This window comes from Bison bison, unplaced genomic scaffold, assembly GCF_000754665.1.
Source record: "Bison bison bison isolate TAMUID 2011002044 unplaced genomic scaffold, Bison_UMD1.0 scf7180017861855, whole genome shotgun sequence".
In the NCBI taxonomy this organism is placed as follows: Eukaryota; Metazoa; Chordata; class Mammalia; order Artiodactyla; family Bovidae; genus Bison; species Bison bison.
Genome location: NW_011492427.1, coordinates 519157 through 533380, shown reverse-complemented (window position 1 = coordinate 533380; position 14224 = coordinate 519157). Strand labels below are relative to the sequence as shown.

The window sequence follows — 14224 nt, the reverse complement described above, 5'->3', positions numbered from 1 at the left end:
AAAAGCTTTTAATATAGAAAAGGAATTTTGGAGAGAGTGATAAGAATGTTTCAAAAAATTTCATATCCCTTTGAAAAAATTGTCTATATCTGCCTTCTTTTACAGGCATTCACAGACAATATATTTCTGTGTAACGTTTGAATCAAGATTTTGATTACAGCTGTGTACCCTTACTAAACCTGCAAATCAAGAGCTATTATGTATATAGTTCTTTGTTATCCCAGGGAGAAATTTGAGGCTCCTAGAACTAATGGCTGACATATATCAAGTTTTATCCTTTTGCCTCCACCATGTTAACTGTTTTTCTTTAATAACTTTAAAGTATTTTTCTTCTTATCCTAAAGGAATTATTCCGCAGCTTTTCTCACGCTTAAACCACCCTGAAGTGTATGTGCGCCAGAGTATTTGTAACCTCCTCTGCCGCGTGGCTCAGGATTCCCCGCATCTCATACTGTATCCTGCAATAGTGGGCACCATATCGCTTAGTAGTGAGTCACAGGCTTCAGGTAAGGAAGGTTAAAATACTGCTACTTTAAATTAGTTTGCAAACACTGTTTATTAGGTAAAATTTTTTGAGCTTTATGTTCCATAGTTGATAAGAGTTTGTGACTTTTTTTTCCCCAACAATAATAATAATAGTATCAATAGTAATACCACTTACTGAGTGAGTAGCTGCCATGTCTGGCAGTAGGATGTATGCTTTACACTGTATCTTCAGTCTCAAAATAACTCGCCAGGGCTTGGAGAAACTGAGTCACCCTCAGTTCACTGAGCTGAATTATCTGGCAGATAAGGATTGAAACCAAGTTCTGAACTCTGGCTAGGCAAACTTTACTTTATTTGTTGAGACTCACCTATTATCATTTCCCCCACTTATCTTTTATTAGCTTATAATATTAATAAGTATGGAAGCTCAACTTGTAAAAAGGCATAATATCCATGATCCTTGGTCAACTTAGTGCACATGTGCAAGATGAGTTAAATGAGTGCTCTGGAATCAAATACATTATAGATGTTTTCCCTAACTCAACGTATGCACATGAGAGAAACAACCAATGTATACTTTTTTCCCATTTCATTATAGGAAATAAATTTTCCTCTGCAATTCCAACTTTACTTGGCAATATTCAAGGAGAAGAACTGCTGGTTTCTGAATGTGAGGGAGGAAGCCCTCCTGCTTCTCAAGATAGCAATAAGGATGAACCTAAAAGTGGACTGAATGAAGACCAAGCCATGATGCAGGACTGCTACAGCAAAATTGTAGATAAACTGTCCTCGGCAAACCCAACTATGGTGTTACAGGTATAGAACAGTTCACATGTTTTAAAATAAATTTGTATTATAACCACTCCCCTCTCCTCCCAAAAAAAGCCACCTAAAAACAAAACCCCTAAAGTTGTTATGGAAATGATAGTTAAGGAGCAAAGCCTTTAAAATAATCAAAATTGGTTTTATAAATCTGTACTGATAGAATCACTGATTGAGGTTCTGTAATTGGATAATGAACAAAAGATGTGCCCATTTTGCTTGAAGTTTGCAGTGTTAGCAGAACTGAGCTGTGTGTAGACTTAGAGATGAGCATGTTGGATGTGCCCTGTGTGCAGGTTCAGATGCTTGTGGCTGAGCTGCGCAGGGTCACTGTTCTCTGGGATGAGCTCTGGTTGGGAGTTCTGTTACAGCAGCACATGTATGTCCTGAGACGAATTCAGCAGTTGGAAGACGAGGTGAAGAGAGTCCAGAACAACAACACCTTACGCAAGTATGTTTTTATCAATTTAAACGTCAAAAACATAGCTGCCCCTTTTTATTAATGTAAAATACATATAAAGTTTGCCATTTTAACCAGTTTTAAGTGTACAATTCAGTTGCAGCAAGTACATTTACAGTGTTGTGTCCAGCTCCAGAACTTACCATCCTCCCGAACAGCAGCTCTGTACCCATAGCAGCTCTGTACCCATTTAATAGTACTTCCCCATCCTCCACCTCAGCCCCTGCTCACCACTTGTCTACTTTCTGCCTGTATGAATTTGACTATTCTGAGTACCTTGTGTGACTAGAAACATACAGTATTTGTCATTTTGTATCTGGTTTCTTTGACTTACCATGTTTTGAAGGTTCATTCCATGTTGTAGCATGTGTCAGACTTTCCTTCCTTTTTATTGCTGAATCACATTTCATTGTATGGATGTGGGTGTGTGTGCGCGTGCGCTAAGTCGTTTCAGTCCTGATCAACTCTTTGCGACCCTGTGGACTGTAGCCCATCAGGCTCTTCTGTCCATGGGATTCTTCAGGCAAAAATACTGGAATGGGTTGCCATGCTCTCTTCCAGGGGATCTTAATGACCCAAGGATCAAATCTGCGTCTCTTATATCTTCTGCGTTGGCAGGGGGCTTCTTTATCACATTTTATTCATGCACTCTTCTGTCAGTGGACACTTGAGTTGCTCCTATCTTTTAGCTCTTGTAACCAGTGCTTCTATCAGCATTGATTTACAAGTATCTGTGTCCCTGCTTTTAATTATTTTGTGTGTGAGCCAGTGAATTTGCTGTGTCTTATGTTAATTCTATGTTTAACTTGTAGAGGAACTGGTAAACTGTGCTCTAGGATTTCAGTTTCTCCATATCCTCACTAACATGTATTGTTTTCTGTCTTACTGATAGTGACATCCTAATGGGTGTGGAATGGTATCTTTTCATGTGCTTATTGACCATTTGTATATCTCCTTTGTCTGTTTGAATCTTTTGCTCATTTTTGAATTGGGTTGTTTTATTGTTGTTGGAAATTTAGGAGCTCTCTAAATATTCTGGATTTTAATCCCTTTATCAGATACATTGATTTGCAAATATTTTTTCCTATTTTGTGTATTTTTCACTCTTGAATGAAGATCTCTTTTGATGCACAAAAGTTTTTAGTTTTATGTAGCCCAGTTTATCTGTTTTTTCTTTTGTTTTCTTCTAAGAGTTTTAAATGAAGTCTTAGCTTTTATGTTTAGGTCTTTGATCCATTTGACTTTTTTTTTTGCATGTTAGTATCAGGTAACACTCCAGCTTCATTCTTTTGTAAGCAGGTATCCAGCTTTCCTAGCACCATTTGTTAAAAGGAGAAGCTGCGTCTTTTATATGCTGGATTTTTTACAGTGCTGTTGTGGTCAGTTACTTTGCAAACATTTTAGTAATTTATTTTGATTATTCTTTTATGCTGTTTACTTACACTTGACAATTTATATTCTTCCTTGTTTGTATTGAACTCTGTGTCTTTCTGGTCAGAGAAGAGAAAATCGCAATCATGCGGGAGAAGCACACAGCTTTGATGAAGCCCATCGTATTTGCTTTGGAGCACGTTAGGAGCATCACAGCGGCCCCTGCAGAAACACCTCATGAAAAGTGGTTTCAGGATAACTATGGTGATGCCATTGAAAATGCTCTAGAAAAGCTGAAAACACCATCAAACCCTGCAAAGCCTGGAAGCAGCTGGATTCCATTTAAAGAGGTATAGAAAAATCTCAAGAATGCTACTGAAATGGGAAATTCCGTGAGATAAACTTAAGTAAGGGGTCTCTTTTTACTTAGAACACAGAGAGAAGACTTTCTAAACCCATGGAATACAGCCAGTGTTCAGTTGCTATAAAGAATATAGAGAAAGGTATTTTCTTCATTTTTGAGAATTTGAGGTTAAGTGGTCCTAGGGTGGCAAACTGCATCTACTGAGGGTTCCCACCAAGGAAGAATATTCTGTAAGGTGTTAGGGAAGGGGCTTGACTGCCTGCTGTATTCTTCTCATAAAAGATTAACAAATTTAATCTTGTACCTATGTAGTTTTTCTTAGTGGAGGGGTATTCAGTATTTCTAACAGACAAAATATTCACATATAACAGCATCAATTTTTATAAGTAATTTTTTTGACAGCAGTTCTGCATAGGCTGAAGAATGCTTAGTATGTTTAAATATTTGAGAATCCTTATCTTTCATGATTTGATCCACTTAATTCTGTATTTGGTTTGCCTCTGTTTTAGCAATAGCACCATTAGTTGGGGGATCCTATTTATTACTTTATATCTTTTTCTTATCCCTTCTTTCTCTGTCCCATTCCTATAATTGATCTTAACTGATTTCCTTACTTTAGTAATGAAAAAACTGTTAAAAGCTAGACAGTGTAGAGACAAAGTACACCTGACTTTAAGGAGAAAATGTGAACAAGAGGAAATGCTACATTCAGAGGAAATGCCTTAGGAGCTCAAGACAAGAGCACTAACATGAAGGATGAAGTTTATTTGTGTGACTTAGCCAAAACTTATTTTTCTCATGTTCCAGCAGTAATTTCTTGCTTTGCGTTCTTCTCAGTAAATCAACCAGGAAACCCAGAGGAGATAAGAAGGATACTTTTTTTTATTTGGCCACAGTGCTTGGCTTGTGGGATCTCAGTTCCCCAATCAGGGGTCCTGTGTGTGCCCCCTGCAGTGGAGTCTTAACCTTTGGACCTCCCAGGAAGTCCCACTTTTAAAAAATTGATATATAGTTGATTTACAATGTTGTATTAATTTCAACTGTATAGCAAAGTGACTTTTTTAATATATATTTATTTTTCATATTCTTTTCTATTGTGGTTTATCATAGGTTATTGAGTATAATTCCCTGTGCTATACAGTAGTTCCTTGTTTATCCATCCTATGCTAGTTTGCATCTGCTAATACAGATCTTTCCCTCTCCTGCACTCCTCCCATAGGGAATATTTTTTTAAAAAACCCTCTGTGTGTGTGTGAGATAAGTCATAAAGAAAAATTTTTGAAGTACTGTGTCCCTCCATAATTATATCTTCCTCTCCACAACCACTGCTCTGAATTTTGAATTAATCCTTATTAAAGAAAATAGTTTTTATTGATACATTTCTAAATGGTATAGTTTAGCCTCTCCTGTTTTTGAATTTCATATAAATGAGATTATATTTTATGTGTATTGTATGTGTTTTACCACTTCCATAAATGATTCATCAGCATTAGGTTTTTGCTTTTGTTTTTTTAAAATAATTCATCCATATTTTGTATACAGCTGAACATGAATAGATTATTGAACAGTACCACAGTTTATCTTTTGTCCCGTCAGTGAATACTTGAGGTGTTTCCAGTTACCTTTTTCCTTTTATGGACAAATGTTGCTAAGGATTGATTAAAATGTTTCACGTGAAAGCAGAGCCCAGAGTTCATTAATTCTGGTGTAGATTATTGAGTTAGCTAAGTAGGGATACAGCTATACATGATTCTCTCTCTGTGAGTTATTAGAAAGATTGTGTGTTTCCTGCATACTTCAAATAGTCTGAGCTCTAAATTATTACTAAATTTTCAGATGGCTTTTTTTGTGTGTGTGATTTTTTTTAAAAATTTTTTAACTTTACAATATTGTATTGGTTTTGCCATATATCAACATGAATCTGCCACAGGTATACATGTGTTCGCCATCCTGAACCCTCCCTCCTCCTTCCCTGTACCATCCCTCTGAGTTGTCCCAGTGCACCAGCCCCAAGCATCCAGTATCGTTCATCGAACCTGGACTGGCATGTTTCAGTGCCATTCTCCCAAATCATCCCACCCTCTCCCTCTCCCACAGAGTCCACAAGACTGTTCTATACATCAGTATCTCTTTTGCTGTCTCGTATACAGGGTAAAATGTTACCATCTTTCTAAATTCCATATATATGACTTAGTATACTGTATTGGTGTTTTTCTTTCTGGCTTACTTCACTCTGTATAATAGGCTCCAGTTTCATCCACCTCATTAGAACTGATTCAAAGGTATTCTTTTTAATGGCTGAGTAATACTCCATTGTGTATATGTACCACAGCTTTCTTATCCATTCATCTGCTGATGGACATCTAGGTTGCTTCCATGTCCTGGCTATTATAAACAGTGCTGCAATGAACATTGGGGTACACGTGTCTCTTTCAATTCTAGTTTCCTCAGTGTGTATGCCCAGCAGTGGGATTGCTGGGTCATAAGGCAGTTCTATTTCCAGCTTTTTAAGGAATCTCCACACTGTTTTCCATAGTGGCTGTACTAGTTTGCATTCCCACCAACAGTATAAGAGGGTTCCCTTTTCTCCACATCCTCTCCAGCATTTATTGCTTGTAGACTTTTGGATCGCAGCCATTCTGACTGGCATGAAATGGTACCTCATAGTGGTTTTGATTTGCATTTCTCTGATAATGAGTGATGTTGAACATCTTTTCATGTGTTTGTTAGCCCAGATGGCTTTCTTAAAAGTGTGTGCCACCTTTAAGTTACCTGCCAGTAACTTGCTATATCTTTTGTTCTTTTGCTAGGACTGAATTGATCTGTTTGAGTGTTGATTGGACATAGCTTAACACTGGGGAATTAGTTCGCTACAAGCCTTGAATTTTGTGATCACAGCAGTTATTGTTTTTCCATCTGCTATGATTTCATTGCTTATTTGGGAGAGGTCTGAACAAAGTAGAAATCACCGAGAGCATATCAGCACATCAGTGTTTCCCTTCCCAGGAAGGCCCAAATATGTAACAGCAAATTAAATGAACTAGACAAGAGGTGTTTGTATTTTAAATTTATCTTTAAGCCAGATTAAATGTAGAGGAAAGTAAGTGTGGTAATGATTATGTAAATTTTCCTACCTTAAATATAGATAATGCTGAGTTTGCAACAGAGAGCACAGAAACGTGCAAGTTACATCTTGCGTCTTGAAGAAATCAGCCCATGGCTGGCTGCCATGACTAACACTGAAATTGCTCTTCCCGGAGAAGTCTCAGCCAGAGATACCGTCACAATCCACAGTGTTGGTGGAACCATCACAATCTTACCTACTAAAACCAAGCCAAAGAAACTTCTCTTTCTAGGATCAGATGGGAAGAGCTATCCTTATCTTTTCAAAGGTGGGATTTAAAAGAGCATTAATCTGATTATTAATGTTTTAATGCTGTGTGTGTTGTTTAGGTGAATTTCTGTATGTCATGAATAGCCTGGAGTATCATGTATTTTGATGGAAGTTGTTGGAAGCTGTGTAGTGTGATTTTCTGTTGTTTCCTCTGTTCTTGCTTATTTATGCAAGCTGGGCAACTGAGATACAGCTAATAATGCTGTATCTAATACCTTGTGACTGAATAGAATGTTCTTTAATACTGTCATTATGCCCTTTTGACTGTCAGTTCTTGACTGCTATTGCTAATTGAGAGGGACACGAAAAAGTGGTATATTTCCAGTCCCATTCCATTGTACTTCACCCTATTTGGTTATCTGTCCTAACTAATTTTGTTTCCACAGGATTGGAGGATTTACATCTGGATGAGAGAATAATGCAATTTCTGTCTATTGTAAATACCATGTTTGCAACAATCAATCGCCAGGAAACACCTCGTTTCCATGCTCGCCACTATTCTGTAACACCACTGGGAACTCGCTCAGGCCTAATCCAGTGGGTGGATGGAGCCACGCCCTTATTTGGTCTTTACAAACGATGGCAACAACGGGAAGCCGCCTTGCAAGCACAAAAGGTTGATTCCAATTAAAATACGTACTTTTATTTGAATGTTGATAAACAAGTATATGTATTAGTTTGTTCTCTGTTACGTGTGAAATATGTCTAGGCTTACTGCCCTTGAGCATTTTTTCAACTTTATGAGAGTTAAAGAAGGAATAAACATAATTTTAAATTTGGAGTTAATCACTATGGCATCCTGTTTTGTACCTGTGAAATTTATACTTTGATTTAGAACAGTTTTTTAGAATTCATTTTAGCTGAGTATCTGAGTGCTTAGTATGTGAAAGAAATAGTTCTAAGTACTTCATATAAAAAAGGTAAATTTTTAAACAGTCACAACTTTAAGTTCCAACATCTAGACAAATAAAATGATTCTAAGTAGGATAGGTATGGGAAGGAGCAAGAGTTTGAACAAAGGAGACCGTAGAACAATTACTGAAGGGTAGATCTCTGGAATTAGGAAAGGGACATCTAAATTTTTGTCTAACATGTTCCTGAATATGTGTTGTTAATTTTGTATTATGATTAAATCATATTGGTGAAGAATGAAATATGTGCATAAATGAATGATAAATTTTTTAAACAGAATTATATGTTATAAAGAAAAGTGGAACTTGGATGTTGAGCTTGAATTGAACCTCAAGAAAATATAACAGTAAACCAAGTTTTCAATAAAGTGATAATACCTAATTAAGAAAAAGATAACGTAGATTGCAGTCCAGAAGAATTGGCTATTTGATGTATGAGATTTACCTAGCTAGGTGGAGAATGCTGCTGAAAAACCAATTTTTAAAATACTACTTTATAGTCAAGGTAATGTTTATCCTTATTTAAGCAAAGTTAATCTTGTCTTAAAATTTTTTCCAAGGCCCAAGATTCCTACCAAACTCCTCAGAATCCTGGAATCGTACCCCGTCCTAGTGAACTTTATTATAGTAAAATTGGTCCTGCTTTGAAAGCAGTTGGGCTTAGTCTGGATGTGTCCCGCCGGGATTGGCCTCTTCATGTGATGAAGGCAGTGTTAGAAGAGTTAATGGAGGCCACGCCCCCAAATCTCCTTGCTAAAGAGCTTTGGTCATCATGTACCACCCCTGATGAGTGGTGGAGAGTCACACAGGTATGTGTTTTGTTTTGGGCTTGGTCATCAGTATTATTCTTTGCCTGCGTCCTGTCTTGTCTTGTTCACCCTCTTCCTGCTGCCCCTCTAGAATTGGTAGTTTGAGACCTGCATTTGAATCTTATATTACATTTATTTTTATGAGGCATGGCCATGACTGTATGAAGGCAGAATGAAGGGGATTATGGATGAAATGAAAAGTGGAATAACAACTTTAGAAAGGGAAAAACTAGAGAGACTGAAGAATAGTTGTTTTTTTAAGTCCTGCATTCTGTTGATGATTAAGTAGAACAACAAGGACCTCAGTGTTGTATGCTGCTGCTCACTGTAGTCTGTGATCACATGCAGCATCCCTGAAGAGTGCCAGCTATTTATTCAGAAATAAGGGAGTAGGACTGTGGAGGCTTGTAAATTTTAGAGGATAAAGACCGTGTTGGAAGGAAATTTGCTAATAATGCCTAACTTGCTCCCCCCACCCCCTCTTCTTTAGTCTTATGCCAGATCTACTGCAGTCATGTCTATGGTCGGATACATAATTGGCCTTGGAGATAGACATCTGGATAATGTTCTCATAGATATGACGACTGGAGAGGTTGTTCACATAGATTACAATGTTTGCTTTGAAAAAGGTAAAATTAAAGTGAACTTTTTATATAAGGGTCAAATATATTTTGGTGAAAGGACAAAAATATAATGATTTGTCTTTTCAAGGTAAAAGCCTTAGAGTTCCTGAGAAAGTACCTTTTCGAATGACACAGAACATTGAAACAGCACTGGGTGTAACTGGAGTAGAAGGTGTTTTTAGGCTTTCATGTGAGCAGGTATGTGGTTTTCTCTTATACCTCTTAGTGTACCTGTTACATTAACAAGTCCTTTGGAATGAAAAACTACATTTTAATGAGGAAGCTTGTGGCAAAACTTAATTAAAAGTTTTCTGAAAACAGGTTCTACACATTATGCGGCGTGGCAGAGAGACTCTGCTGACGCTGCTGGAGGCCTTTGTATATGACCCCCTGGTGGACTGGACAGCTGGGGGCGAGGCTGGGTTTGCTGGTGCGGTCTATGGTGGAGGGGGCCAGCAGGCTGAGAGCAAGCAGAGCAAGAGAGAGATGGAACGAGAGATCACTCGCAGCCTTTTTTCTTCGAGAGTAGCTGAAATTAAGGTGAGGCCAGTAATAAGAAGTCATTGTCCCTTTTTTGTTAATAGTTAACAAGACCAGGGAATTCCTTGGTGGTCCAGTGGTTAGGACCTGGTGCTTTCACTGCCAGGGCCTGGGTTCCAGCCCTCCTCAGGGAGCTAAGATCCTGCAAGCTGTGTAATGCCACCAAAAAAGGAAAAAGGTTAACAGGTCCATAAAAAAAAAGACTGTCATGTATAATATTGAAATGGTCACAAAGTATGGCAGTTTGCTGTGATCGTTTGCTAAGAAATGCTCATATGAAAAGACACAGTCACACTCCCACGTGGGAGGTGGGTTAATGATTTGAAAAATATACCTTTTTTAGTAGACTGAATGTGTTTGCCATTGACTATTTTAAGTGTTCTTTAACTGGATTGTCTCCTTGGTTTTGATTGGATAGTCTTCTCCTCCATGGTAGCCAGTGGTGCTGATCTTGCTTTGTGTGGCATGGTGGTAACTGCATGTTATTGTGTATTGTGGAATTGAGTCTTCATTTATGGCCATGTGAATTGATTGCATTAGTTATCTTTATAAAAATGAGGGTGATCCACACTGGCTTTGTTGAGATTTAAGTATAATAGCATGTGCAGAACATCCTTCTAACATGATCCTTTTGGCATACATCCTCATACCTCACAGTCGGCCTTATAAGAATCTTCCTAATTATGTCTTTTTACAGGTGAACTGGTTTAAAAACAGAGATGAGATGCTGGTTGTACTTCCCAAGCTGGACAGCAGCTTAGATGAATACCTGAGCTTGCAAGAGCAACTAACAGATGTGGAGAAACTGCAGGGCAAACTGCTGGAAGAAATTGAGTTTCTAGAAGGAGCTGAAGGAGTGGATCATCCTTCTCATACTCTGCAACACAGGTTTAAAACAAGTGTTGAACTCTTAATTTATCTTTATTCCATTAAGGAGAACTTTTTATTTGTGTGAACATTATCAACTTGAATTAGAATTGTTGCAGCAACTCACATGAATAATCAAAGCTCTCGCAAGAACTGCAGTTTTGAAGTATTAATAGAATTCACTTAAATTTTCAGCTTCATTGTATTTAGACATTTGAGTTACTGTGGGAGATGGTGGACATAGTGGTTAGAACCGTGAACTTGGATTCAGAAAACCTGGGATTTTGGTTTTTTCCTCTGCAGTTTATGTCTGAATCCTTATTCATTTGTATGGTGGGTTTTGTCCACATGGCCAAGTTTTTCTGAGCTTTGATCTAAGTGAGTGAACCTCACATAGAGTGGGTGCCTGGCTCAGTGAAGGGTGGTTAAATGTGCAAGTGCCAGACACTGCAGGAGATGCTGAGATTACAGAGATCTTCTGATCTCAGTCTTCCACACTTCAAATAACTCTGGTAAATGTGGTAGAATTTTGTTTAAAATGTTGCGAGTATAGTTAGGGGACTATAGCCTCAGGAAAAAAACCAGAGGAGAAAAGGACATTTGAGTGGTGTCCTCAAGATTAAAAAGGAGCTTACCAGGCAGTCCAAGTATGAGCAAAATGTACTTTTAGAGTGATGAAAATTCCCAGCAGTCAATTAAAATTTTTTCCTTCCATTAGGTATTCTGAACACACTCAACTACAGACTCAGCAGAGAGCTGTTCAGGAAGCAATCCAGGTGAAGCTGAATGAATTTGAACAGTGGATAACACACTATCAGGCTGCGTTCAGTAATTTGGAAGCGACACAGCTGGCCAGTTTGCTTCAGGAGATAAGCACACAGATGGACCTTGGTATGTTAGATGTACATGTGAGCATGTGAGTTTTGTTGTTATGTGTTTTTGTGTGGAGTTCTGGTTTGTACTCCTTTCAATGACTGCTGATTTGAAACGGCTTCACTGTAATGGATAATTATCTTTTACCAAAAGGTCCTCCCAGCTACGTGCCGGCAACAGCCTTTCTGCAGAATGCTGGCCAGGCCCACTTGATTAGCCAGTGTGAGCAGCTAGAAGGGGAGGTTGGTGCCCTCCTGCAGCAGAGGCGCTCGGTGCTGCGAGGCTGTCTGGAGCAGCTGCATCACTACGCAACTGTTGCTCTGCAGTATCCAAAGGCCATATTTCAGAAACATCGAATTGAGCAGTGGAAGACCTGGATGGAAGAGCTCATCTGTAATACCACAGTAGAACGCTGTCAGGAACTTTACAGGAAGTAAGTTGATCACTCTCGATTTTCTTTACTTCTCATTGGGACTGGAAGCAAAGTTGTGTTCATATTTTCAATTGCATAGTATTTCATTTTCTGAAAGAAATGATTGATAGATGGAATTTGAATGGAGTCACTTTCTTGTGGTTTTAAGAGGGTTTAAACTCCTGTTTTGGAGAAGGCAATGGCACCCCACTCCAGTACTCTTGCCTGGAAAATCCCATGGACGGAGGAGCCTGGTAGGCTGCAGTCCATGGAGTCGCTAAGAGACACGACTGAGCGACTTCACTTTCACTTTTCACTTTCATGCATTGGAGAAGGAAATGGCAACCCACTCTAGTGTTCTTGCCTGGAGAATCCCAGGGACGGGGGAGCCTGGTGGGCTGCTGTCTATGGGGTCGCACAGAGTCGGACATGACTGAAGAGACTTAGCAGCAGCAGCAAACTCTTGTTTTCCTTTATAAGACAGTGTTTTCTGTAATTAGTTAAAATGTATCTCACTCTTAGATAAAATGTATCTAAGAGTGATGTGATCAGGTAAAGAGAGCTGAATTCACAGTTTCTGTTACTCAAATCATTTTTAGAAGTTACTTTTGCTCTTGAAACCTTCTCTGTAAATGGAAATAATGATTTCTGCTCTGTATCAAATACAGTAGTCCATCTTGTCTTTTTTAGTATTTTGTAAGGTGTGAACTTTCTTTTCAAGCACCTCTTTCTCTTTTTTAAAGATATGAAATGCAGTATGCGCCCCAGCCACCCCCAACAGTGTGTCAGTTCATCACGGCCACTGAGATGACCCTGCAGCGGTACGCAGCCGACATCAACAGCCGACTTATCAGACAGGTGGAACGCTTGAAACAGGAAGCTGTCACTGTACCGGTTTGTGAAGATCAGTTGAAAGAAATTGAACGTTGTATCAAAGTTTTCCTTCACGAGAATGGAGAGGAAGGATCTTTGAGTCTAGCAAGTGTTATTATTTCTGCCCTTTGTACTCTCACAAGGTGAGTCAGCTGACATATCATTGAGACTGTTTCGTTGTCCTGCAAACATTAGTGCTTATTGAGAGTTCATGTGTTTTTTGTTTAATCCCCAAATTAAGGTATCCTTGTACTTTCTGTTAGTCTTGCCCAGTGTAAGACTGCTTTATTTTTTTTTTCTCCCAGATTTTGAGGTACTATTTGTGTGGGTTCCACTAAGTCAGTTTCACTGTACAAATATTCATCTCATTCAGGCGTAACCTAATGATGGAAGGTGCAGCTTCGAGTGCTGGAGAGCAGCTGGTTGATCTGACTTCTCGGGATGGAGCCTGGTTCTTGGAGGAACTCTGCAGTATGAGCGGAAATGTCACATGTCTGGTTCAGTTACTGAAGCAGTGTCATTTAGTGCCACAAGACTTAGACATTCCTAACCCCATGGAAGCATCTGAGGCCGTTCATTTGGCTAATGGTGTATACACCTCACTTCAGGTGAGCACTTCTAAATTAGCTTAAATTTTGTAAGTTTGTTTTAAATGTTGAGCGTTGTATTTTTCATCTCTGGTTCTGAAAAGCAGTTTGACTTCCTCAACCTTTAATGTTGCTTTATCTAAACTCAGGAAGCATTAAAATAGGTTTCTTACATATTTACAGGAATTAAATTCAAATTTCCGGCAAATCATATTTCCAGAAGCACTGAGATGTTTAATGAAAGGAGAATACACGTTAGAAAATATGCTTCATGAGCTGGACAGTCTTATTGAGCAGACAACTGATGGTGTTCCTCTGCAGACTCTAGTTGAATCTCTTCAAGCCTATTTAAGAAATGCAGCTATGGGACTTGAGGAAGAAACACATGCTCATTACATCGATGTTGCCAGGCAAGTGAATGCTAAGCTGTGCTGTTTTCTTGTGAAAGAGTTGGGAAGCCGGATACATTTTAAGTTTTATCTATCTTGGGCCATGCTGGGTCTTCATTGCTGCTCAGGCTTTCTCTAGTTGTGGGAGCAGGGGCTGTTGTGCAGCTGCAGTGGCTCCAGCTTTTCATTGCGGTGGCTTCCCTTGCTGTGGCTCCTGGGCTCTAGGGCACATGGGCTCCGTAGTCGTGGCTTGTAGGCTTAGCAGTTGCAGTTCCTGGGCTCTGGAGCACAGGCTCAATAGTTGTGGTACATGGGCGTAGTTGCTCCAAGGCGTGTGGAATCTTCGCAGATCAGGCGTGCAACCCGTATCTCCTTTATTAGCAGGTGGATTCCTTATCACTGAGCCACTAGGGAAGCCTCAGTGTATCTTTTTAAAAAAACTT

At 39.0% G+C, this 14224-nt stretch overlaps 1 protein-coding gene across 3 annotated transcripts in view; it reads left to right on the top strand.

Moving 5' to 3' along the window:
• The window catches only part of SMG1 (SMG1 phosphatidylinositol 3-kinase-related kinase), a 99458-nt gene that overhangs the window by 66704 nt on the left and 18530 nt on the right, over nucleotides 1-14224 (top strand). For all 3 annotated transcript variants that reach the window (XM_010832640.1, XM_010832641.1, XM_010832642.1), the window contains 16 exons: nucleotides 345-506; nucleotides 1085-1302; nucleotides 1605-1759; nucleotides 3267-3489; nucleotides 6649-6895; nucleotides 7284-7513; nucleotides 8369-8617; nucleotides 9108-9246; nucleotides 9329-9438; nucleotides 9562-9780; nucleotides 10478-10668; nucleotides 11366-11538; nucleotides 11674-11953; nucleotides 12676-12948; nucleotides 13179-13413; nucleotides 13576-13802. In XM_010832640.1, the coding sequence (XP_010830942.1) occupies nucleotides 345-506; nucleotides 1085-1302; nucleotides 1605-1759; nucleotides 3267-3489; nucleotides 6649-6895; nucleotides 7284-7513; nucleotides 8369-8617; nucleotides 9108-9246; nucleotides 9329-9438; nucleotides 9562-9780; nucleotides 10478-10668; nucleotides 11366-11538; nucleotides 11674-11953; nucleotides 12676-12948; nucleotides 13179-13413; nucleotides 13576-13802 (3331 nt within the window). The remainder of the gene's footprint in view (nucleotides 1-344; nucleotides 507-1084; nucleotides 1303-1604; nucleotides 1760-3266; nucleotides 3490-6648; nucleotides 6896-7283; nucleotides 7514-8368; nucleotides 8618-9107; nucleotides 9247-9328; nucleotides 9439-9561; nucleotides 9781-10477; nucleotides 10669-11365; nucleotides 11539-11673; nucleotides 11954-12675; nucleotides 12949-13178; nucleotides 13414-13575; nucleotides 13803-14224) is intronic.